General features: G+C 42.8%; 1 protein-coding gene across 3 annotated transcripts in view; it reads left to right on the forward strand.

The window, feature by feature from the left end:
• The window catches only part of LOC308094575 (CCR4-NOT transcription complex subunit 3-like), a 50,262-nt gene that overhangs the window by 23,351 nt on the left and 6,010 nt on the right, over positions 1-20,901 (forward strand). The window contains exons 8-23 of one of the 3 annotated variants that reach the window (XM_080441318.1): positions 126-254; positions 1,225-1,315; positions 1,594-1,730; positions 4,034-4,090; positions 4,602-4,939; positions 6,051-6,198; positions 6,573-6,883; positions 8,143-8,360; positions 9,055-9,231; positions 13,512-13,617; positions 13,979-14,126; positions 14,869-14,965; positions 17,034-17,235; positions 18,151-18,199; positions 18,345-18,428; positions 19,227-19,352. In XM_080441318.1, coding sequence (XP_080297444.1) covers positions 126-254; positions 1,225-1,315; positions 1,594-1,730; positions 4,034-4,090; positions 4,602-4,939; positions 6,051-6,198; positions 6,573-6,883; positions 8,143-8,360; positions 9,055-9,231; positions 13,512-13,617; positions 13,979-14,126; positions 14,869-14,965; positions 17,034-17,235; positions 18,151-18,199; positions 18,345-18,428; positions 19,227-19,352 — 2,418 coding nt within the window. The remainder of the gene's footprint in view (positions 1-125; positions 255-1,224; positions 1,316-1,593; positions 1,731-4,033; positions 4,091-4,601; positions 4,940-6,050; positions 6,199-6,572; positions 6,884-8,142; positions 8,361-9,054; positions 9,232-13,511; positions 13,618-13,978; positions 14,127-14,868; positions 14,966-17,033; positions 17,236-18,150; positions 18,200-18,344; positions 18,429-19,226; positions 19,353-20,901) is intronic. The other 2 variants (XM_080441319.1, XM_080441320.1) reach the window with 2 other exon arrangements.

Consider the following 20,901-nt stretch of genomic DNA (forward strand, 5'->3'; position numbering starts at 1 on the left):
AAGTATAAATGTTGAATACAGGCCTTTTTATTTGAAATAAAGTATTTATTTCTACATTGTCGCATTGCTATTTTACTTAAGTAAAACATCTGAGTACTTCTTCCCTCACTGCTGTGTCCCTAAAGAAGCAGGATCGCATCGAGGAGCTGAAGAGGTTCGTAGAGAAACATCGGCACCACATCAAGATGTTGGAGACCATACTGAGGATGCTGGACAATGACTCCGTCGACGTGGACTCCATCAGGAAGATCAAGGTTGGTTGTCTACAGTGTTAATTTCGTCGACTAAAACTATGACGAAAAATGTTCCTTTTTTCACCGACGGAAACAAAATAAAAACTAAGCTATGATGACTAAAACTAAGACTAATTATATTGACAATTTCGTTAACAAGTAAAAACTAGACTAAAATGTTAGCGAGGGACTAGTGGAGAAGAGATCCAATAGAACTAAAAGACAAGTAATTTTATGTTTGGCTGCGCTCTGAAAATGGCCGATCTACAAGCTCACAACGCGTCGCGCAGCGACACGTTGTGAGCTTGTAGATCGGCTACTTTCAGCATGCAACCAAGTGTAAAATCAGCCATTACGACGCCATCAAGGCACCGCCAAAATACATTTTTGTCGACAAAATCAACTGTAGATCTAGTCGACTAAACTCTTGTGATATTTAAAAATTTGCTGTCAAAATTAACACTGGTTGTCTACTTCAAAACGATAGACCAGTGATTCTCAGCCTGTGGGCCGCGAGGATTGGCAAAACGCTAAGATTTTAGTTTTCATTCTGATACCGATGAATAGGAACGTAATTTTTGTTCCGTTGAGCCAAAGCCGGAACATAAATCAACATGCTCTGAAAATGCACACGACCCACCCATCTGCCCACTTAAAGGGATAGTTCACCCAAAAGAATATATTTTTTCCTATCGATTAGTCTCCCCATGGAGACTCGAATTCATTTTTTTTTTCATTCCTAAGCCTATAATTTGATGACCAGCGACAAAAACAAAAAAATACCCATGAATTCAAGTCCCCATGGGGGGTGACTAATCGAAGTCATCTTGGGGGTGAACTATCCCTTTAAGCATGGCAGCCAAATTTGGTATCATATTGAATGGATGAGAGCAAGTTATGATTTTGGCCAGCATGTTGCACATTATGGACTCACGACGACTCCCTCTTTGATCTTTGGTGATATATTGACGATATGTACTACCGTCTACAGGACGACGTGGAGTACTACATGGACTCGTCGCAGGATCCAGACTTTGAGGAGAACGAGTTTCTGTATGACGACATCGATATGGAGGACATTCGTACGTTTGTTCTTTTTAAAGACACACACTCACTCACTCACTCACTCACTCACTCACTCACTCACTCACACACACACAAGCGCATCTTACAGACTGTAAATCTAAAATTATTAACCATCTTGCATCAAAGCATTAATGAGAGCAAATGACAAAACAAGCAAATATATGTTTGGAAAATAAAAGTAAAGGAATTCATATTTTTTCTCTCTCTCTACCTCCCCCCTTCTATGTGCCTCTCTCTCTCTTCCTCTTCCTCTCTCTCTTCTCTCCCTCCTCAGCTCTGAACCTGGTAGCCACCTCTCCGCCAGGAGGACCGTCTCACCTGGACGATGAGATCTTCCAGAACTCCAGCAGTACTCCCACCTCCACCACCTCCTCCTCGCCCATCCCCCCCTCGCCCGCCACTTGCACTACGGTAAGAGGAGGAGGAGCTGCATTTTTGGAAGCCCCACCCACCAGTGGCTCAGTGGCCGTTCATGGCATAGAGACCGCTGTGTCCGTTGTTCGACTCCCAGCTCTGTGTGTCGCTTGCGTGTCGTCTCTTAACCACTTAAACCCCCCTGCACCAAACCGCTTTGCCAAAAATAGCAGATCTACAAGCTCACAACGCCTCGCAGCGCGAGGCGTTGTGAGCTTTTAGATCGGCTATTTTCGGCTAATGTTCCCCTCAGGATAGGGATGCTAGGGTTCAAGTGGTTAATGTAAAACAAAAACATTCCTATCACACAAAGATTTGGCCGACCCCCTATAGTAGCTCTGAGGACCTCCTAGGGGTCCCGGATGCCCTGTTGAAGACCCCTGGTCTATACAATTTAGTCTTCATCGATATGAGATCTCACTCGCCATGACTGTCATTCGGATTCCATAGAAGCCAGCATGTCTTCAATGGAAGCATGTTGCGCAGCAACAATAGCCTACCTACAATACATGGGCTATTCGATAGTAGATAGGCTACTTTTGGCTAATATTTTAAGATTAGAGCATTTTAAGTGGTCTAACTAGCAATATGTGCAGAAGCATCTTGCATAAAATTCCTTTGATCATTTATTTCGTTTTTGGGTTTCTTACGCTGCATACATATATATGTATGAAAAGACTCAGATGGGAGATGGCAATATTATGCATTTGGCAGTCTATGACAATGGTTCTCAAACTTTTTCATGCCAAGGACCCCCAAATTGATATTTATTTGGCCGCGGACCCCCCCATCTGAAATTGTTTTTTGTGCCAGGGACTCCCCAGAAGTAAAGATTTGAGTTAAAAATGTTAACAATAAAAAATATATATATTCAAAGATTTGCACACATTTTCAAGACTTTTCAAAAATAGCAGATCGCGAAGCTCATAGCTGCGCTATGAGCTTGTATATCTGCTATTTTTGAATTGGTATAAAATAATGGTCTAAGTGGTTAAAATGATTGTGACGCTATATTAACTAATTTAGCTGGGGACCCCCTGGTACCCCCTCAAGGACCCCTGGGGGTCCCCGAACCCCACTTTGAGAACCAATGGTCTATGAAGTGTAAAAGTTAATGTAAAGGGGCTAAAAGCCTGTAATGTAATATGGTGTAATAATTGCCATTCAGTTGAAGGTGGGGGTGTAGTTCTATAAGCCATTGTGGTGGTTTGGTGGCTGCTATTGTACCGCTGAGATTTGGTGCCATTATAGCAGTCTTATCTCCCATCTAACCCGCCTCCAGTCCCACAGTGAGGCTGGCTATTAGGGTTTTGATGTGAGTCTGAATAGTGTGGCTTTGTGTTGGGCCTGTATGAGGCTCTCCTCCAGCATAATAACGTAGACACCACTTACTGTAAACCCCAGCCATCCATGTTCTGGGGAAAAGCTTTTTACAGAAAATAGCAGATCGACAAGCTCACGCCGCGTTGCGCCGCGATTCGTCTGTGAGCTTGTCGATCTGCTATTTTCTGTGAAGATATTTAGTGTAGCGCGAAACAGAAAATGCACTGGTATAGAGCCCTGAAGGGACTCCGCTCAACAGCGTAATGTGGTTAAAGTGGTTGAAGGACGTGGATCAGGTGGCATAAGGAACTTTGGGGGCATTTTAACGTCTACTCACTCAGGCATTTATGATCACCCCCGTACAGTTTTGAAGTTGCTTGATTCAGTATTTAGATGTTTGATATGAATTGTATCAGAAAGGCCCCCTTTTTTTTAATATCAATTAAATTGATTAGTTTGATTAACTGCCATAATATTTACAGTACAGACCTAACATACAGTGGAAAGCTGTGGTCTTAAAGGGGATTAAAACCCCAGGCTGATTTTTTTTACTTTTGTAGTTTTCCAGTTCAGGTTAAAAACTACAGCAGATTAAAAACATGGCACACTAGTAAGCAACACAGCTGCACCAAACAAATTAGATTTTGTTAGATTTTCATCAGGTGTGTCCAGAGCGAAGGGTATGGCCAATGTGCAAGCATGATAGACAGTATTGACACACCTAAAATCTAACACACCCATTATTAATTTGATTAGCTGCAGCTGTGTTGCTTACATCACTGTGTACTATAAGGTCAGTGTTATGTCCCTTTTTTTTAAAGGGTGTAGATGAGGGAGGGGGGAAAGGCACTGCTATGATCCGAGCTTAGATCAAAAGGAGTTCATATTATGAGAGCATCTTAACCACTATGCCAAGTACTGTATGTTTGTGTGTGTTTCCCTGTAATGTGAAATGTTGTTCGAATGGTTTTCTCCAGGAGAACTCGGAAGACGACAAGAAAAGGGGACGATCGACAGACAGTGAAATTAGTCAGGTGAGTGTGAAGCGTCTCTGAGATATAGTGGTGGAAGAAGTACTCTAAATGTTGCTATGTTGTGCTGCAGTGCTGGACATCGGTTCCATCACATTTGGAACAGTTTCCGGAATCGTGTTTTTATCACTCTTGTCAGTTCCAGTCGGTATGTGGACTTCACGTCTGCTATACATTTACAATACCGGTGGTTCTCAAGCTTCTTAATTTCAAGGACCACCATGACTCTCAGAGTTACAGCCCTGTAAGAGGGTCCATTTGGAACCCCCTATAGGAAATTGTAAAAGGGAACCATAACACCAGATGATGTAGATTTACGTCCATGGCAGTCAATGTGTTTAAAGACCTAAAAAACAGGGGGCCAAACTCCTGGACACCCCCAAGACAAAGATACGAACCTGTTTTGTAAAGCGACTTTGAGTACTTAGAAAAGCGCTATTTAAATTGTAGTATTATTATTATTATTGTTATTATTACTTAGTATCCTTTCTCTTTTCTTCCCCCCCCGCTCCAGTCGCCTGTGAAGAACGGCAACCCTTCCTCGTCGTTGTCTTCCTCCTCATCCTCCTCCTCTTCCTCCTCCTCCTGCTCCTCTTCCTCGGGGGCGCAGCAGCCGTCCTCCATGATCTCCATGGCGACCTCCATCGCCGTGGGGGGCGGGGCTGGGACCGGCGGCATGGGCGGCGGCGGCATGGGCGGCGGCGGCATGGGCGGCGGCGGCATGGGCCTTGCGGCGGGCATCACCGCGGGCAACAGCCTCCTGGCCAGCATGGGCGGCCTGCTGTCCAACACGTCGGCCGGCAGCTACAGCAACGCCACCCAGCAGCAGTTGCTGAACACGTCATCGCCGTAGTAAGCCAACGTCGCAGTTATTTACGTTAAGGGTCTTCCAACAGGGGGTCTGGGACCTCTAGGGGGTCTTCAGAGTTACTACATTGGGAGGCCCCCAGATCTTTTTATCGTAGGATTTTTTTTTCTAGATTAACCACTTGAACCCTAGCATCCCTATTCCGAGGAGGACTTTAGCCGGAAATAGCCGACCTACAAGCTCACAACCTGGTTGTGAGCTTGTAGATCTGCTATTTTCGTAGCAAAGATGTGTGGTGTAGACCAAGTACAGAGCCAACCGTCAAGTTTACTTGGTTTTGAAACTTTTGAGGCTTTAAGTGGTTAAATGTCTGAAAAATACACATTAACGTGAATCCAACACACTGATGATAGTGATGTCAATGAATCGATCTATGAAATCTATGAAATAGTTTAATATGCAACACAGTTTTGCACCCGTCATTGCCGCATTATGTCACATCGCAATTATTTTTTAAGTGTTTGCACGATCACAATTATTTGAGATATGATTGACCGATTATTTTGTATTATCATAATTGTGTCCATTCATAAGTTCATCTGCAGAAAAAAATCCATACTTTTGTATTAAAAAATAGCAGAAATAGCAGACCTACAAGCTCACAGTGCGTCGCATCGTGACATTGTGATGCTATTTCTGCTATTTACTTGTTTTTATATATATATATATAAATGATTAAATATGGCCTGTTATGGCTACAGTACATTATTGATTTTCATCATTGCTACCGGTCATTGACAGTCAAGTCAAAGTTATTAGTCAAACAGACATTGAGTTTGTACTTATATGTTCCAATGTTCAAAGATAAAAGCATAAATTGTTAACCCTTTAAGACCTGGAACGTCATTTTTAGAGTTCTTTGGCTATTCAAAAATAGCAGATCTACAAGCTCATAGCGCGGCACCGAGTGCCGCGCTATGAGCTTGTATATCTGCTATTTTTGAAAAATCGTGAAATAATTTATTTTTTATTTCTTTCGGAAAAAATGTTAGGATTTAGTTTTTTTTTTGAAGCAGCCTCAGGTCTTAATGGGTTAATCTCCATTATTTGTATGACAACAATTAATCCTCATCTAAAATGTCATGGTGAATTCAGCCCTACGCAGCAGCAGCAGCAACAACAACAGCAGCAGCAGGCCAAAATCTCCATGGCCCCCGCCCCTTCCCTCATGAACCCCACCCCCACCCACAGCTTCCTGCCTACCTCCTCCTCCGCCTGCTCGCCCCCTAACGCCAGCACACAGGTACTGCAACTGTACAAGCATTTTATCCGCCATTGTTCTATCCGTTACTTTTTTATTAATCAAGTTTTTTGTTAGATTCTTTTGGATCAAATTGACACAAAAACGAATGGATTTTTTTATAATCGACTAAATCAATCAATATAATTAACCACTTAAGCCCTATTTTATACTTGTGTCGTACAACAGTGTTGCACAAAAATAGAGAAAATGGCTGACTATTCTCGCAATTAAAAAGATATATATTTAAAAAAGATAGATTTAGCTTTTTCACCACAAAATTGATTGTTTTTATAAAAAATAGATTAAAAAAAATCAATGCAAAAAATTGATTAAAAGTTGATTAGTTGGATTAACCGTTGTACCCCAACACGCAGAGCCCCATGATGACCTCCACCGCCCAGCTCCTGGCGCTGTCGGGGTCCACGTCCACCTCCAACAGCCTGGGCCTGGGCCTGGGCCTCTCCCTGGGGAAAGGGCTCCTCCCGCCGTCGGGTTCCGGCTCCCTCACGTCCGCCAGCAGCCTGGACGCCTGGTCGCCAGGGATGCCGGCGTCCCTGAGCACCATGGTGGGCCTGCTGGGAGGCTCCACCCCGGCCCCCTACGCCCAGGCGGCTGCCGCGGGCGCCATCGGCACGGGCCTGCCGGGACCCCTGGGTGGGGTTGGCGGCGTGTTGTCCTCCAACAGGTACTGTAGGGGTCCCTTCTGGTTGCTCCCAAAACTCGCCTCATTATTACCTAGGGGCAGGGGTCTTCAACAGGGGGTCCGGGACCCCTAGGGGGTCCTCAGAGAGTTACTACAGGGGGTCCGCCAAATCTTTGTGTGATATGATTTTTTTTTTTACCTTAACTACTTGAACCCTAGCATCCCTTTTCTGAGGAGAACTTTAGCCAAAAAATAGCAGATCTACAAGCTCACAACGCCTCGCAGCGCGAGGCGTTGTGAGCTTGTAGATTGGCTATTTTTGGCAAAGAGGCTATAGGTGTAGAGGGGAAAAAAAGAGCAGACCCCATAAACAAAAAGTCTTTATTCTGAAACACAATTTTATACGATATAGAGGGGGTCCCTGCTTCATCTCTCTCTCAGCTAGGGGGTCCTTGGCCTGAAAACGTTGAAGACCCATGACCTAGGGTGATCGGCCGGTTTCCGGTTATAATATATCCTAATATATATATAATATACAAGGCCTTAAAATATTTCAATCCATGTTTCGAAAGTCTTAAAAATGGCACAAACAGGGTTTAGGTTTTTTTTTGCATTTATGAAATGTGATCCTAAATTTGAGTAATTGCTGTCGTTTTTTGTGTGTTCTTAAATTAGTTAATTACTTAAGTAATTAATAAAACCTGCAGAAAACCGTCTAGGATTTGGAATGCAATCCTGAGGAACTAATGGCAAGCAAAATCAGTGCCCTCTTTTGAATAGCTTCTGAAAACGTGAGAACAACCTCTCTATGTCAATGTGTATTTCTTAAAAGGTATTTGCCTATGACGGCTCTAATGTTATATTTTTTTTCGGTCTGTCTTGACTATTATTGTTGCATTCTGATTTTGCTTTGTTGTTCGGCTGCGTTTTGACTTTGTACTTTCTAACTTTGTTTTGGAAAAGCGCTATACAAAAAGAAATTAACATAATTATTCATCAAATTGTGCAACCTTGCATTCATTACAGCCAAAACATGTATTGCTGTAAATTGGAACCCCCCCCCCCCCCCCCCAACAAACATTGGCCCAGTGGAAGGCAGAAATATCTAGTTATATACCGCTTGATTACTTGCATTACAAAATGAAAGGAAAGTTGGACATTTTTGATACTTGTTATCATTATTATTATTATTTTGGTGGTGTTTTGTTTTTGTTATCGTCCTGTTGTGCACTGTATTGTCTTTGCACAAAAGATAAGAGAAACTTTTATATATAAAATAATAATGTTCGTATCATCAACAGCTCCCCGGGGGGCCTCATGCGCTCCCACGACGGAAGCGGTGGAGCGGCAGCGGTCGGCGGGCCGACAGCAGGGGGTCTCCTGGGCGCGGCGCCGGGCATGGGGATGAGTGGCCTGGGGGGGATGGGAGCCGCCATGCTGGGTGGGCTGGGCTCCAGCCAGTCGGGGATGATGATGCAAGGAGGAGGGCCTCCTCTGGTCGCCCCCAGCCCCATAGGAGGTAGGCCTGGCACAACTATTACATCATCGCAATCATTTGAGATAATCGCAATATTTCTTTGCATAATCGTCATAATTACTTCCATGTTGGAAAAATGTTCATACATTTTCAAACATTTTTTAAAAATAGTGGTAATAGTGGTAAACAGCGTGACGTGTTTTGAGCTTGCAGATCGGCTATTTCCACTAATCATATAAAGTATAAAGTTACTAAATGATATAAGTTTGTCTTTTGTTTACGAAGCCTAAAAGCGAAACGGAAATGTAATGATTATTCATAATGTTCCAATGTTCAACGATAGAAACACTTTTAAATCGTTAATCTTAAATTGTTTGAGCAGCAATTAATCGTCAAGTAAAATTTCATAATCGTGACAGCCCTCTAGGAGGTAGGAGGCTGACACTTTACATTATTTTCTTAGACATTATTCTATTTTATTTCTATTGTATCTACTTTCTCAAATAATCGTGTTTTATTTTGTATTTTATTATTATCGTTTTATATATCAATGAATCGATTAAACAATAAATCTCCCATTATGTACTTTGTTGTACAACATTGTCATGGAAGTCCTAATACGCATCGCATATTAGGACTTGGCCTGACATTTATTTTTCATTTGTGAGATTCTATTTTGCTTTAACCCCATGTGTTTTTTATAATCGATTTTAAATGGATTGCAAATGGATTGCAGGAGGTGTACTCAGGGAGCAGCTGCAGCAGGGAGGAGGACTGGGAGTCATAGGGAGCGCTGTGGGGAGCTCCTCCACATCAGCAGGGGGAGGAGGAGCAGCAGGGAGCAACGGAGTGCTGGGCCTAGGAGCTCTCTCCGCCAGGTCACCCAGCATACAGAAGCAGAACGGCAATTCCAGTAAGCATCAGCTGTGTTTCTGTTCATTGTCTCCGCCGGAGGTGGAGAGTATGTTTTCGCTTCGTCCCGCTGTGTGTTCACCTCCCTCCTAGCCAAGCTAACATTGGTCAAGCTCCACGTGACACGTGACAATATGTTGACACCAATGCCTTTGATTGGCTAGAGGGACGCATGACGAAATAAAATCCTATAAATAGGTGTGTCACTTCAAAAAGCTATTTAGATTTTTTTAAGTGAGGTAAGACAGGATCAATCAGTCTTGATTGGAACAGTACCTTCCAGTACAAATCACCCGTCCGTGCGTTTGTGTGTCCCTCTGAGAACACCTAACATTGGTCAAGAAAAGGCGCAGAAGGCCAAAGCTAAGAAAGCATACTCATCTACAACAGTAACACAGAAGAGGACTATAGAGTTGAATTGATCCCACAACAAGGCCGAAGTCTTAATACTGTAACAATTGGCCACCTTGATCAAATACATTATGTAGCACTAGAGAAAACTGACATAGATCAAACACACCAATCAACTGCTGAAACTGTTCAAGACAATGAAGATGAAGAAGACAGACAAGCATTTGAACAAACCAGTCAATTACGAGGACTCCCATATGACACATTGCTTCAAGAAGATTTTTTTTAGATGCAGACACTACATATTCAGTCGCCCCTGCAGAACACCAAAAACCACGCGCATTCTACCAAGACGACCCGTTCTACCAAGACGACCCGTGCTATTAAAATAGCACGGGTCTGCTGGCGGAGACTTGTGCTCCGAGGAGCACATCTTCTAGTTTTATTTCATTTCATTTTTTTTTACCCCAACCCAGAACCAGGGACATGTAATGTGTTTTCAATCTCTGAGTCTGAACATAGGGTTTAAATGGAGTTTGAAGTTACAATGGGAATAAAAATCTGTATCTAAATATTAAATCAAGCAACTGGGGGTGCACACAAAGATGGATGTTAAAAAAAATGACACCTTAAGTGCACGCTGTCAAGTGAAATAACCCCTTTACTTGCATGAGCTCACACAAAAGTCCTGGAAACAGCCAGGTCAGTGGTCTAGTGGTTCTGTGTCCAAGGCAGACCATAATTATACACATGACTTTACGTCAGAGTCACAACCTGTACTCGACTCATAACCATAATTGTCAGGTGGTAACCCGCTTAACACGAAGTGGCATCTTGAGTCTATAATATCGTTGCTGTCAGGCAGAATCCTCTTAGCTCCATGTTCTAACTTTTTGAATCCTGAAAATTAACAGTTTTGGACATATGAGGTTTCCACCCGACAGAGACTATGTTCACATTAATACCATAAGACCAAGGGTGAATGACACCCTCAAATCACATGCACAGGCTAGTCAGTCAGTCTAGTACTATACATGGTTTGGGGAAAGACAGTAAGGGCAGGTACACACTGCAGGAGATTTGGTCCGATATTGCTGTCGCCGACCTTTTTTGGCGCTCGCCGACAAAACCTCCCGATCTGACACAGATCGGCCTTTGATCGGCGAGCTAATGCTCGCTGTGTGTGAAAGGCTCCGCGAGACGATATGGCCGCGATTATCCGCTCTGCGACGGCTTTCCGACCGTTTTCAGATAACTACCATGTTAGATATTCAGCTCTGTCTGGGACAGGACAGCAGACAATATCATACAATATGAACGGGGCTGCGACCACCTTGCGAGGAGATGCACGCTACAGCCAATGAGAGCACATTACAGCCACCGTGGCTAGGGGGGCGTCGCTGGATCTGACCACAACAAACAGTCCCTACCGCAATATTACCGTCCAGTCCTGTATTAAGTTAACATTATAAAACAAAATGAAAGAGTGAGCGAGCCTGGTGGGCTGTTTATTTTAGAGGAATTGTACAGAGAGAGAGAGAGAGAGAGAGAGAGAGCGAGAGCGAGCTCTGTGTGTGTGTGTGTGTGTGTGTGTGTGTGTGTGTGTGTGTGTGTGTGTGTGTGTGTGTGTGTGTGTATGCAGCATGTGCACGCTGTGTCTGAACAGCGTTGCCAGATGTTGCGAGAGAAATAAGCAACCAGGTCTATGAAAACAAGCCCAAGAAAAGGCCACTTGAGGACTTTAAACCTATTTACAAATACATTGGATATTTGAAAATAGCCGATCTACAAGCTCACAACGCGTCGCAGCTATTTTCAAAGAAAAATCTTGAGAAAATTGTGGAATATTTTCCAAATCCACACAAATCTTGTATGGGGGTCTATGATGGCACAACATATTTACAGAAGGGGGGTCTGCGGACAAATACATATTATGTGTTGTTTAAACCACTGGTTTAAACAACATTAGGAAACAAGGCCAAATAAGCGACTACACAAATAAGCCCAAAAAATGCACCCCGCAACAACCAATATTTACAAGCAACTCTACAGAAAAACAAGCCCAAAGTCGCTTATAATAAGCGGACATGGCAACGCTGTCACTGACCGCTTCTGCGCACTTGACGTGCGAGAGAGAGAGAAAGAGCGAGAGAGGGAGAGGGAGAGAGGCATATCACGGGATACGTCGATTAAAATGAATTGGAATAAACTCAAATGTATGTATTGGGTCTGACTCTGGAGATAGCATCCTAGTGAACTATCCTACAGTGTGTCAGCCCTTGTCGGGGATCAATCCTGTTGTGAAGACCACAACGATATTATGACAGCCGATTTCAAGAAATAAACTCCTGCAGTGTGTTATGCTTAACGATCAGATGACCCCCCGACCACTTTAAGGTCCTGCAGTCTGTACCTGCCTTAAGGCCTACGGCTGGGCAATTAACCGAAGATATGTCGAAAACCCATATTCAGAACCAATAACTGACTCTTAAACTGAATCTTGCTCATGTAGGTGGGTTTCTTTTGATAGTATTTTTGTATTTCTTTATATATCAACAAATAAAATATGTATATTATTTTATAATCGACTAAATTGATTAGCCTGATCAACTACTTAACCCTCTCTTATCCGTTGTTTTACAATGGTGGCGTACGACATTTGCGAAAATAGCCGAGCTTGTAGATCTGCTATTTTCGTAAAATAATAAAAAAATCTTTCAGTAATCCATTTAGACCTGAGGCCGATTCTAAAAAAGCCTTGTAAATCCTGACCTAAGTTTTCTGAAAAACTTCAAATATTTATTCAAAAATTACAAAAAATGCATGTTGCTATATACTGTACATAGCAACAAGAACCCCAAAAGGGGTTTCGCATCCTGAAAGGTATAGTTACAAATAGGGGTTCCCGCCCAAAATGGGTTAATTGTAATCGAGGCAAAAGTGTGAAATAATTGTGATGCTGAATTTAAAAAAACGAATGTATTGCTTTCCCCCAAAAAATATTGTGATGATTTGAAAACTCGTGAACCAGAGCTCCCTTAGTTGCATTGAAGGTACATGTCTTTGGAAACCTTCAAGTGTGTTCGAATGACGAAGGTTGTGAAATATGTTGTTGGGAATGGTTCCATCTTCTTGAACTCAAGAAACAGATGAAGCAACAAATCATTCAATGCATGTTATTACTGTTATTAGGTGAGAGATGTTTTTTTGTGCACTAGGGGTGTGTTTGGCGTGGGTAGGGGCTGGGTTTGTTGTAGCTTTTGGCTGAATGTTGCAGTCACAATGCAAGTTGCAACTTATGACTCCTCTATTTGACATGTTTTGAAAAGAGTGGATGAAGGAATACCCATGTCTACGGGCCGATTCAGCAAAGTGAAGAATGTAGCTTAATTTTAAATCTATTTAAAATTAATTTGCAGCCTCTCAAACAAGTTTCGGTTTGCTGAACGCAGTTAAGCAAAAGCTGATTTTTTTTTTAAATCGTGAAGATGTTTGCAAATCTTTGAATAGGCCTATATTTGTTTTTAAAGCATTTTTAACTCAAATCTTTGCTTCTGAGGGTCCTTGGAATACAATATTTTGAGATGGTAGTCCTTGAGCACCACTGATATAGAAACCATAAGTTTTTCAGAAAACTGTTAGGATTTAGAAGACATTTGGCCTCAGGTCTTAATGGTTTAAGAGCAGTCAGCAGTTGGCATAATTTAATTTTTGCTTTTAGTTTTTTATGTGTATGTACATTGCACTCATGTTTACCTACTGTTATTTATCATGTGCGGTTGTATTTATTCTTGAACTTTGCACTCCTTGGTTTTAATTATTGTTACTTTTAATATTCTGTTCATGTGCAACCCTTTGGGATGATGTTTGTGATATTGAGCTAGTGTATAATAAAATGTGACTTGACATTGTCTGCCTTGTCTGCCTCAGGTTACAGTGCTGTGGTAGCAGACAGCACGCCAGACTCCGCCCTCAACATTGCCAGCCAGTCACAAAGCAGCCAACCCTCATCTCTGACGTCCACAGCCAATCAGCCGTGAGTAGGCTACAAGTGCTCAATGGCTAATGCTGGCATTAATGCTGATTAATGGTGCTTTTTTTTGGGGTGACAATAAGTAACACTTTCAATAAATGTACAGTAATGTTTTCTTTTTTTATGGAAGAAATACAGCTAGATGATGTTTGTGTGATCACATTATTGAGCATACATACAGTAAAGGACACAAATTATGTCAGAGTTAGCAAGATGCACATTTTTATCCGTAGTCGCTGACATGTAACAGCAACACGAGATATTACAGAAAGAAACAGATGTATGTCCCTGACATGTAACAATCAAACGGACGAAACCACAAAACAATACAACAATATAAACGTTTTTTTCCTCCCCTCCCCAGCAAGGACAGTGGTCCCAGTTTGCTGGGGTCCATGAATCTGCCCCCCAGCTCGCCTTGTCCGATCTCCTTCAGCGAGGTGAAGCCTGCAGGCGGTGGCAGCCTGCTCAACGGACCGCTCTCTTACACGCAGGCCTCCGACAGCCTCAAGGTGGGACAGGGTTTCTGCGGATCTGTAAAAAAAAAGTCTTAAATTCAATTATGTAAAAATAACGACTTAAAAAGACTTAGACGGACTTAAATTCATGCTTCAAAAGGCTTAATGCTATACACCAGGCGCGTATCGTCATTGGGGCCAACGAGGCCATGGCCCGGTCTGTAAACCCAGCTTGTCCCTGTGTAGGGGCAAGATCCAGGGGAAAAAAAAACTAAAAATCAACATTAGCAGGCACTCACCCTATTCTGTTGTAGCCGACCACAGAAAGTTGCCTTTGTTTTCAAGTGGGGCTCATTTGCATTCGGCCGAATTGTTAATGAGTGGCCATTAAAAACCAGTTTAGCCGTCAAACCGGTTCTGGCCCGGTTCTGGCCCGGTCAACGTTAGACTCCACCAAACGCCACTGCTATACACAGGCCTCTGACAGCCTCGAGATGAGAAAAACCTCCTTTACCTCGGAACTTTGGGAAGTCTCCACTAGGGCTGTGACTGTCGATTAATTTATTTCTATCGATTTAATATATTTTTTATAAAAAAATAGATACATATTAACCAATCAATTAACCGCTTAAAACATTGTCATGCAAAAACTGGTGAAAATAGCCGATGTACAAGCTCACAGATACTGTATGCTGCCTTGCTTTGCAGTTTTTTATCGTTAGTAAGCTGCCAGTGTGAACACAGCATGAGACTTATGGAGAACAGTTTTCTCATGATTCCCTCTGGTCTTGTCCAGCCACAGGAGCCACTGAGCAGCCTCAAGTCCATGGCTGAGAGAGCAGCACTAAGCTCAGGGATGGAGGGGGACATGCCCTCCTTGCATCTATCCACAGGTACACATTTTAATGTCTTTCTTTCTACATTTATAAAAATGCTTCTGATGTCCTATACACTGGAAATAACATGTGTCTCAGTGCATGAATCCAAACAAGTTCAGAATATACAGAATGTAAACAACACACATGGTCATATGCTTCCGTCTGCCACAGGCAGCCATACACACACACACACACACACACACACACACACACACACACACACACACACACACACACACACACACACACACACACACACACAAACACACACACACACGTACACACGTACGTTGGCTCAGCAGCATATTTGAACTGGAAACATAATATATGACACCTCCACATATGTTCCCAGTTCAAATCTGCGGCTGAGCCAATCAAACGAAGCTATGGGAAACTGCACTGGAACAGGAAAACAGATATGCCACCTTCTGGAAACCTGGGGGATACAGTTATGCATTAGAGCCTCTATGCCCTCTTTCCCCAATACTCAATGCCCGCCGCACAAAAATGTGTACACGGCGCATAACACACATGCAAATAATAATGAACGTGCCCACATACTGTTACGTCCCCGTCTAGGGGAAAAAGGGATGCAACATAAAGTGGGATCGAAACCTGTTTTTATTAATAATTGTATTTAATTAATTAAGATATTTACTTTAATTGAAATAGACTTTTACAAAATCATATGACACACGGAGCAACTCAGGGAAATAAACATAAGCATACTAACGGTGCGTTTTAACAGCGGGCGGTTCAGGATAGTATTTTCCGGAAGTGCATGTATGTCTATGAGAGCCGGCAACTACTGGCGATAGGGCGAAGTGGGCGGGGGGGCGATGAAAGATGCATTTTCTTTATCTTTTGGACGATGTCGCCCGGCGATCGCCCAAGAGTCGCCCGCTGTTAAAACGTACTGTAAGGCTAACCTTGAGTTTAAACCACTAACCTGACAAACACAAAATAAAGTTAGAACAAATTGCCAATTCTTCTCTCTGCTCTAATCTAATCTACCAAAACAGGACTTAATACAAAAAGCTGGCTTCCGTGGCCCAGTGCTTGCACATAAAAAAATTACTAGAGGTAGAGGACTCAAACATACTAAATAACACAAAGAACACCAAGTGTGTATGTGTGGGTGGACAGCATTGCTGCAAATGTCTTAAGTAGTCTTCTTCAACCAATCGCTGGAAGCAGTGGTGATTGGCAGCCAGCAATCAGGCGAGGGTCAGCACCTGGAAGTGAACACTCACACTCACTCCCATACATACACTGTTACAAATCCCACAGACACAGCGCCACGCAATACTCACACTCGTAACACATACATACAGTGAAATCCTGTGTTCATTCAAATGGACGCTGAGGCTGTTACTGTGCACACACCCGGACGGTGCGTGTGTGGAGGTAAAGACGTTTCAACGATAAGGAAAGTGCATGCATATGGAGATACAGAGCACACACACACAGAGAGCCCGTAGCAGTGGGTTTGATAAAAGGTACTGTGGCCCCACTTTGCCAGGCAGCAGAAAATAGAAGAGCAGCAGCATAATGGAGCACAGTGTCACCACCTACACTCTACCACCTTCTGTACAAGAGCTGCTGATTACTGACTTTCAGCCCTGACTTGTAACGCTTCGCTTATGTACTCCCGTCGTGTGCTGGTTTTTGCACACCGGAAATGGCAGATCTTCAAGCTCACACGACGCGCATTGCATTGCGTGAGCTTGTAGATCGGCAACACCGGCACACAACAAAAGTATCCCATCAGACTTTTAACATCTCTCTGAGAGCGTAAAATGAAACAATGGACCCGTAAGGGTCCATTTGGTTTCATTTTACGCCCTCAAGAGTTAAAGATCTATAACGGTCCATTTGGTTACCAACTCCATCATTTATCCGGGGACCACCTGGAACCCCCTCAAGGACCACTGGTGGTCCCCGGACCACTGGTTGAGAACCACTGTCCCAGAGAACATATTGAAGTGATGACTTATTCATGGTGGATTCAAATTCTTTGTATTTTTCTTAAATTTTTAGGGAATAATAAAATGTATTTGATTCTCTCTCTCTCTCTCTCCAGACATCTTCCCTAGCACTACGGCCCCCTCGGGGCCCCCGTCGGTCCCCCAGCAGCACTCCCTGTCGGAGGTGAGCATCCCCCCGTCGTTGGGGGTGTGTCCCCTGGGCCCGGTGCCCCTCTCCAAAGACCAGCTGTACCAGCAGGCCATGCAGGAGTCCGCCTGGACGCACATGCCCCACCCCTCCGACTCCGAGAGGATCAGGTAACGTCCCAGACCCCCCAGTACAACCTCCTCAGTCAGTGGTGGAAAGTAACTAAAGTACATTTCGTTGTTGTTGAATTTGAATACTGAAAAATTACAGTTTTGGACATATGAGGTTTCCAAGACGATTTGTAGTTGAGGAGATAGATAGACCTTCATTGGCCTTTTTTTTTTGGGGGGGGGGGGGGTGCAACAGTTAATCAAAACTAATCGATTTAATCAAGTATAACACGTAAACGGTTAATAATCGATCCCTATTTTTAGGCATATCATTATTCGGTTCTTAAGTCTGACGTCATTTTGTAGTCCGACGTCACGTCCGGGTCCAAAAGGCACCAGCTCCGTCCACTCTTCATTGTAAACAAACATGTTGGAACCTGTAAATCTTTTTACAATAACCTAGGGTCTTAATGCTAATATCATAGACAGTAAAAAGTAGGCTAATATATATATTTATATTTGTATTTATTTATTATTATTATTAACATTATAATTTATATTTATTTATATATATATATTTATATATAGATGTATATTGTCGTTGCCAGGAAAGCGGTAGAATGACACTTTAGTCGTTATTTGTCTCAGATCTGTTAAAACAGCGAGGGACACAGCACTGCGCATATTGGGAAAATACACACTTGGACCCGGAAGTTATTCTAGCGGGGCGCAACGTCACGTCTTAACAACCGAATAGGCGAAAAGCTTCCAAAGAAAAAGTTAAAATAGCCGATCTAAGTTCACCAACGCGAAGAACATATTAACCCATTTAGGTCTGTTATATTTCTGTTACTTATATGTTACCTTTCAAGCCAGGAACTAAATGGGTTAAATTATTCATGTATTGAGAAACGGACATTAAAGTGTGTGTGTGTGTGTGTGTGTGTGTGTGTGTGTGTGTTCATCCTACCATAGGCAGTACCTGATGCGGAACCCGTGCCCTACGCTGCCTTTCCACCACCAGGTAAGGCCTGTCTGTCAACAATTATTACATAACGGCGTGACTGACCGCAATTATCTGAGGTAGTCTCCTTTGTTTGCATGACCATGAATCATCCGGCAAAATGTCATGACGGTGACAACTCTTTCTCCCCTCCTCCTCCCACCAGGTGCCCCCTCCTCACTCAGACTCTGTAGAGTTCTACCAGAGACTGTCCACAGAGACCCTGTTCTTTATCTTCTACTACCTGGAGGTATGTGTGTGTCCAAAATATATATATTTTTAGTTTTGGCTATTTAGCAGATATATAACCTCGTAGATCTGCTACTTTTGGGGGAAAATGGTGAATATTTTTGCAAATCTTTAAATATATATATGTTTTAAAGCGGAAAAAAATTACTCCGATCTGTGCTTCTGGGGGGTCCCACATATTTTGAGATGGGGGTCGGCGGCCAAATACCTATCATTTTGGGGGGTCCTTGACATGGAAAAGTTGGAGCACCACTGATATAGCAACATACTGTTAGGATTTAAAAAACATGTTTAGATACACTGTATGTATTATGTACAATTATTTGACAGCTTTTAGTTGCTAGTTATTTTTGCAGATTTAGATTATTAATGCAAAACATACATTCACTAATTAAGCTCTAATTTACATTTAGGCTCTTCAGCAATAGCCGATCTACAAAGTCCTTATAAGGATATCACAAATCCAACTTGTTGGGAAATTGTATAAAACATTTAATTTGAGTTGAGTTGTTACAATTATTAAAAGATTCAGGTCAGGTTTTCTTTTTCTTTTTTAGAACAAAAAGGTATACGGTTTTTGAGGTTAGGTTTGATTGGGCCAGCAGGTTAAGTTAAAATTGCATATTTGTTGAGAAATTAGATAATAAGATGAAAGGGATTTGTTGTAAGACTATCGTCCAATTTTTTATTACCATCTTCTGATCTAACAAGATTTCTCTCCTCTCGTCTCCTGCCATTTCCCTCCGTCTCTTCTCCTTGTTTCAACCATCACATCCCCCCCCCCCCCTCTCCACTGCAGGGCACTAAAGCTCAGTATCTGGCAGCCAAAGCGTTGAAGAAGCAGTCATGGAGGTTCCACACCAAGTACATGATGTGGTTCCAGAGACACGAAGAGCCCAAGACCATCACTGACGAGTTTGAGCAGGTCAGTCTCTGCATCTCCCATATCGTAGCTGTCGGGTGGAAAAACCTCATACCTCCATATTCTAACTTTTTGTGTTTTTCCGTAAATTAACGCCCTATTTGATCATACTACAGCGTCACACAAAAGCATCAAAAGTAGCAGATCCACAAGCTCACGAAGCGACACGTTTTGAGCTTGTCGATCTGCTACTTATGTTGTTTTTTAATTTGAATCCTGAAAAGTAAAAGTTGGACATATATTATGAGGTTTCCACCCGACAGAGACGATATGCTTGATTGACCGGGGTCCCCCAGGGGCCTGTACTTGGCCCCATCCTTTTTTTTTTTTTTTTTTTTTACCTGCACGCTAAATCTCTTCGCTGAAAATAAAATAGACGATCTATAATCTCACAAGTTGTAAGCTTGTAGATCGGATTTCTTTGGTCAAATATTCGGCTATTTTCAGGTTAAAGGAGAACACTCCACTGTCAAATGTGTGAACGTTTAGTCAATTTGTCACAATAACTCGTTCCATCTATGCAAAAACATTATAAATGAGAAAACTCTGTTTTTCTGTCCCATTCTGAACCTAGAGTTTAGCTGTCTGGTCCTACTACAATTCCCAGAGTTCCCTGCAGCAATTTGTTAGTAGTAACGGCACAAATTTTGTATGTCTTCTCTGCACGGACAAACTCATGGTCACGAGTCGCCATGTCTGATTTCAATCAAAACTTTTAAAGTAAGACAGAAGTGATAATTTCTGGTTATGATTCTCCCGTCTTTCTCCCTGGCTGGTATCATCCACCCCTGTGTAAAAAAAAACCTGGGTGTCACCTTTGATGCCAGTTTCAAATTTGATAAACGGGTCAGCACTGTGGGTTAGAACTAGCTTTTTCCAGTTGCGGCTATTGGCTAAAGTCAAGGCCTATCTCTCCCCCCAGAGATCTAGAGATGGTTATACACGCCTTGATCTCAACCAGACTCCACTATTGTAACTCCCTGTACGTCGCCATAGATCAGTCGTTGCTTAGACGTCTGCGGCTCATCTAGAACGCCGCTGCCCGCGTCCTTACTGGCAAAAAAAGAAGCGGGATCACATTACTCAGACGCTGTAGAGTTCTTCCAGAGAGTGTTCGTTTTAGAATCGATTTTAAGCTTTTTAATGTTTGTTTTCTTCTAAACGACGGCATCCCATCCAGAGCTCTATAAGGGCGGCCCACCAGCTGCTGCAGGTCGTGCCTAAGACCACGTTAAAAACTAGAGGTGACCGAGCTTTTGCTGCGGCCGCCCCCCCCAGGCCATGGAACAGCCTGCCCTTTCACATCACGCTGCATTCACACTGGCAGATAACAAGATACAAAGCTTCACAGTCGCTTTGTAGCTTTGTATCTGAAGTTGAAGCCTGCTCAACTTATTTGTAGCTTTTGTAGCAGCTTCACATGTCAGATGTATGTTTATGTCACTGGCTTCCATTGAAAATTAATGGTAGATTGTAACTTTGTAGCTACCAGACAATGCCTGCAATCTGAGCTGCTATGGGCGATACCGGGAGCACTGACCAACTCGACACC

This window comes from Gymnoscopelus braueri (genome assembly GCF_963280865.1).
Source record: "Gymnoscopelus braueri genome assembly, chromosome: 11".
Lineage (NCBI taxonomy): Eukaryota > Metazoa > Chordata > Actinopteri > Myctophiformes > Myctophidae > Gymnoscopelus > Gymnoscopelus braueri.